General features: G+C 44.4%; 1 protein-coding gene across 1 annotated transcript; it reads left to right on the plus strand.

Moving 5' to 3' along the window:
- Positions 1–1,042: 1,042 nt before the first annotated feature.
- LOC102660577 (uncharacterized) lies at positions 1,043–1,909 on the plus strand. The gene is made up of 2 exons (XM_006603427.1): positions 1,043–1,537; positions 1,646–1,909. Exons 1-2 carry the CDS (start codon positions 1,043–1,045, stop codon positions 1,907–1,909), a joined length of 759 nt encoding a protein of 252 aa, XP_006603490.1.
- Positions 1,910–5,937: the final 4,028 nt, after the last annotated feature.

Below are 5,937 nucleotides of genomic sequence, written 5' to 3' on the forward strand. Positions count from 1 at the left end.
AGTTAAAGACGCCGGAGGAGGCAATGGAACTTATAGAAAACATGGCGGCTAGTGATCACACCATCCTTCGTGATCGCACATATGCCCTAACAAAGCGAAGCCTTCTAGAGCTCTCCACTCAAGATGCAACCTTGTCTCAAAACAAGCTATTGTCGCAACAAATAGAAGCCCTAATGGAAACCCTCAGCAAGCTTCCACAGCAATTACAAGTGATAAGTCATTTTCACTCTTCTGTTATGCAGGTAGGAGGATGTCACACATGTGGAGGAACGCACGAGCCTGGGCAATGTATAGTCCAAGAAGATCCTTCCAGGAAAGTAAACTACATGGGAATACAGAATCACCACGGATTCCAAGGTTAAACCAAGGAGGATCGTCAGGATTCAACCAAGGGACAACAGGATTCAATCATGGCCCACTAGTATTCAACCAAGGGAGGACTTTTACACAAGGGTCAAGCTGGAGGAATCATCCAAGTAATCAATACAACAAGGAGCACAAGAGTCAACCACCCTATCAGCATCCCAGTCAAGAGCCAAGTCATCAAAAACCCACTAACATAGAAGAGTTGCTTATACGGTTCATGCAGAAGATTGAGTCACATCAGAAAAGCACTAATGCAGCAATTAGAAATTTGGAAGTTCAAATTGCCAATTAGCTCAAGAGAAAGCTGAAAGGCCCACTAGAACTTTTGGATCCAGCACAGAAAAGAACCCCAAGGAAGAATGCAAGGCAGTACTGACCAGAGGCCAGAAGAGAACACAAGGAGAGGCAGAAGCAGAAAAAGACCAGTCTGAGGAAGGAAGGATAGACAGAGAGAGAGAAGAAGGAAGAAAAGGAGGAAGAGAAGACGGTTTTACTCCCCAAGACCAAGAGCCAGTTAGCCCGAGAGGCTAAGAAAGAAGAGCCATCAATCCCTCTAAAGGAGCCCTCATATCCTTTAGTGTCATCCAAGAAGAACAAGGAGCCTTACTTCAAGCGTTTCTTGGAAATATTCAAGGGGCTGGAGATAACAATGCCATTCAGGGAAGCCTTATAGTAGATGCCGCTCTACACCAAGTTTATGAAAGACATCCTCACCAAGAAGGGGAAGTATATTGACAATGAGAGTATTGTGGTAGGAGGCAACTGCAGTGTGGTGATACAGAGGAAGCTACCAAAGAAATTTAAGGACCCCGGGAGTGTGACTATCCCTTACACCATAGGGAAGGAGTCAGTAGGAAAGGCCCTCATTGCCTTAGGGGCAAGCATAAACCTGATGCCCCTATCAATGTGCAGAAAAATTAGTGATCTGAAGATAGACTCTACCAGGATGACACTTCAGCTAGCAGACCGCTCAATCACAAGACCATATGAGATGGTAGAAGATGTCCTAGTCAAAGTCTGCCACTTTACTTTTCCGGTGGACTTTATCATTATGGATATCGAAGAAGACACGGAGATTCCTCCTGTCTTAGGCAGACCTTTCATGCTGACTGCCAACTGTGTGGTAAACATGAGGAATGGAAATTTGGAGTTGAGCATTGACAATCAGAAGGTGACCTTCAACCTTTTTGAAGCAATAAAATACCCAAGGGAGAGCATGAAGTGCTTCAAGGTGGAGGAAGTTGACAGGGAAGACATTAGTGCTCTCAAAACACCATAGACTTTGCTGGAGAGAGCTTTGGTAAATAAGGTAGACTGCCTAACCAGTGAAGAAGAAGAAGATCTCAAGGCTTGCTTGGAAGACTTGGATCGAGAAGATAGCATTCCTGAGGGGGAAGCCAGCTTTGAGGAACTAAAGAGCGAGACCCCATCCGAGAAGAAGAAGGTAGAGTTGAAGATACTGCTCAACCATCTAAAGTATGTGTTCCTGGAAAAAGATGAGACTAAGCCTGTGGTGATCAGCAATGCACTCGCATCTGAATAAGAGAACAGGTTAGTAGAAATTCTGAAGAGACACAGAGAAGCAATTGGGTGGCATATATCGAACCTCAAAGGAATCAGCCTTGCCTACTGCATGCACGTGATAATGATGGAAGAAGACTACAGGTCAGTCTAACAACCCTAGAGAAGGATGAACCCAACAATGAAGGAAAAGGTAAGGAAGGAGGTGCTCAAGCTTCTAGAGGTTGGGCTTATCTACCTCATCTCTGACAGTGCTTGGGTAAGCCCAGTACAGGTGGTACCAACGAAAAGGGGTATAACGGTCATTCAAAATGAGAAAAACAACTTGTTACCAACACGGACCGTCACTGGTTGGCGAATGTGCATCGACTACCACAAGTTGAATGAAGCCACAAGGAAGCACCATTTTCCTTTACCCTTCATAGATCAGATGCTGGAGAGGCTTGTGGGCCAAGCATACTACTGCTTCTTGGATGGATACTCAGGGTATAACCAGATCACGATGGACCCCAAGGATCAGGAGAAGACGGCCTTCACATGCCCCTTTGGTGTCTTTGCCTATAGACCAATGCCATTTGGGTTATGTAATGCACCAGCCACATTCCAGAGGTGCATGTTGGCCATTTTTTCAGATATGGTGGAGAAGAGCATTGAAGTATTCATGGATGACTTTTTAGTTTTCGGGCCCTCATTTGAAAGCTACTTGAAGAACTTGGAGATGGTACTACAGAGGTGTGTAGAGACTAATTTGGTGCTGAATTGGGAGAAGTGCCACTTCATGGTTCGAGAAGGCATAGTCTTGGGCCATAAGATTTCAGCCCGAGGGATTAAGGTCGATCGGGCAAAGATAGATGTCATTGAGAAGCTTCCACCACCATTAAATGTCAAAGGCGTCAGAAGCTTCCTAGGGCATGCAGGTTTCTACAAGAGGTTCATCAAGGAATTTTCAAAGATTATAAAGCTGCTAAGTAATCTGCTGAACAAGGACCTGGTTTTCAAGTTTGATGAAGAATGTTCAGTAACATTCCAGACACTAAAGCACAAGCTCACAACCGCACCAATAATGATTGCACCTGACTGGAGTAAGGAGTTTGAATTGATGCGTGATGCCAGTGATTATGCAGTGGGCGCAGTTCTGGGACAGAGGCAATACAAGGTAATCCACGCCATCTACTATGCTAGCAAGGTCCTTAATGAAGCACAAATGAATTATGCCACCATGGAGAAGGAGATGCTAGCCATTGTCTTTGCCTTGGAGAAATTTAGTTCTTATCTAGTGGGGTCAAAGGTCATAATCTTTACTGTTCAAGCACCTTCTCACCAAAGAAGATTACAAGGCAAGGTTAATTAGATGGGTCCTGTTGTTACAAGAGTTCGACATTGTCATCAAAGATAAGAAGGGATCCGAGAACGTGGTAGCTGATCACCTTTCCCGGTTGAAGAATGAAGGCATAACCAAAGAAGAACCAAAGATGAAAGGGGAGCTTCCAGATGAGTTCCTCTTGCAAGTTGCCACATGACCTTGGTTTGCTGACATGGCTAATTACAAAGCCACGGGGATCATTCCAGAAGAATTTAATTGAAGTCAGCGGAAGAAGTTTTTACATGATGTCCGCTTCTATGTATGGGATGACCCTCATTTGTTCAAGACAGGAGCCGATAATCTGCTGAGGAGGTGTGTTACTAAAGAGGAAGCACAAAGCATTCTTTGGCATTGCCACAGTTCATCCTATGGCGGTCACCACAGTGGAGACAGGACAACAACAAAAGTGCTACAATCAGGTTTCTTTTGGCCCTCTATCTTTAAAGATGCTCACGATTTTGTGTGTTGTTGTAATAAATGCCAGAGAATAAGGGGGATTGCTAGAAGAAACGAGATGCCTCTACAAAATATCATGGAGGTAGAGATTTTTTACTGCTGGGGCATTGATTTTATAGGACCCCTTCCTTTGTTATACGGGAATATCAATATCCTGATAGTTGTAGATTACATGTCCAAATGAGTGGAAGCCATAGCCACTCTAAAAGATGATGCCAAGGTAGTGATAAAGTTCTTAAAGAGAAATATCTTCTCTCATTTTGGAGTCCCACGAGCCCTAATCAGTGATGGGGGAACGTATTTCTGCAACAACCAATTGAAGAAAGTCTTGGAGCATTATAATGTTAGACATAAGGTGGCCACACCTTATCATCCACAGACAAATGGCCAAGCAGAAATTTCCAATAGAGAGCTTAAGCGAATCCTTGAGAAGACTGTTGCATCATCAAGAAAGGATTGGGCTTTGAAGCTAGATGGCACTCTTTGGGCCTACAGGACATCATTCAAGACCCTCATCGGACTGTCTCCATTTCAGCTAGTATATGGGAAGGTATGTCACTTGCCAGTCGAGTTGGAGCACAAAGCCTATTGGGTTCTCAAATTGCTCAACTTCAATGAAGCCGCATCTGGAGAAAAGAGGAAATTACAGTTGCTGGAGTTAGAAGAAATGAGACTGAACGCCTACGAGTCATCCAAAATTTATAAGCAGAAGATGAAGGCGTATCATGACAAGAAATTACAGAGAAAAGACATCCAGCCAAGGCAACAAGTTTTACTCTTTAACTCCAAGCTTAGATTATTCCCAGGAAAGTTGAAGTCAAAGTGGTCAGGGCCATTTGTGATTAAAGAAATGAGACCTCATGGAGCGGTTGAGTTGATGGACCCTAATGGAGGGAACCTTGAGAAGAGATGGATCGTCAATGGACAGCGCTTGAAGATCTATAATGGAGGGCAACTAGAGAGACTGACGAGTGTTGTCTACTTGAATGATCCATAAAGGAAGCATAACATCTAGCTAAAGATGATAAACTAAGCACTGGCTAGGAGGCAACCCATCACATCTGTACAAAATTTAATTTTCTATAATTCAAAAAAAAAAGCCCAACAGGTGCAGACAACAAAAATAGGGGTGCAAAAAGCAGAAGATAACTAGGCTGCACGAAGACTCGTGCTAAGCGTGTCAATTAGCGTTAAGTGCACATGACGTCAGCCGTGCTCAGCGAGCGTCCTCGCTAAGCGCCCAGGTATTTTTCAAATTTTGAAATTTAAGTTTTTTGAGGGGAATACCAAGGGATGTTGCCCTTGGTGCGCTTAGCGACCACTGCTCGCTAAGCGCGTGTACCATAACTACGGGGCAGTTTTTGAAAATTGCCCAACCCCTTGTCTGCCTCCTCCTCTTTGCTTTTTAATCTCTTTCTACTCAATTTACGCTTTTCCTTCCTCTGCGCTCTCGCACATCTCTCACTACTCTCTGCATTCCCCTTCTTTCTTCTTACTTAACTCCTAGATCTACTTATTGCTGACAAAGGTAAATGACACTCTGGACCATGCTTTTGATTATTGCACAGGTTTTATCACGCTAAGCCCTCGCATGGAGCTTAGCGGAAAAAGCATTTTGTTAATGAAGGAAGCACGAGTCTGGGTAAGCTCGCTAAGCGCGATGCAATGCGCTAAGCGACCTCTTGCATCCCAAGCAGAAGAATTTAGTGCACTAAGCATGATCCTTAACGTTAAGCACGCTCATGAACCGAGAAGAACGCGCTAAGCGCGTAGTCCTCGCACTAAGCTTGCACCACCAGCCACCTAAGATGCTGGCGCTAAGCGCGCCTAGTTGGGATAGGCCACAAAGCCCATTAGACTCCTTTGTTTTATTTTCTACCTTCTTACTTTCTACACCCTTTTTTTCCTTTTTGCACTCTTTTTCTTGATTACTGTCTGCATCCCCTGTTTCTCTAACTGCAATATGCTTCTTGCTTTGTTTTTTTTAGATGGCCTCCCAGAAGCGTCGAGCCGTGCCCACACCCGAAAAGGAATCCACCTGGGATTCTTCTCGGTTCACTTCTGAAGTTGCTTGGCACAGGTACCAAGACAACGTTCAGCTCTGAAACATTCTTCTAGAGAGGAACGTGGAGCTAGCCCCAGGCATGTTTGAGGAGTTTCTTCAGGAGCTCGAGAGGAGATAGTGGCACCAGGTCCTCACCAGACTCCTGGAAAAACAGATAGATGTTGCT

The sequence above is a fragment of the Glycine max genome, chromosome 18 (assembly GCF_000004515.6).
Source record: "Glycine max cultivar Williams 82 chromosome 18, Glycine_max_v4.0, whole genome shotgun sequence".
NCBI classification, from domain to species: domain Eukaryota; kingdom Viridiplantae; phylum Streptophyta; class Magnoliopsida; order Fabales; family Fabaceae; genus Glycine; species Glycine max.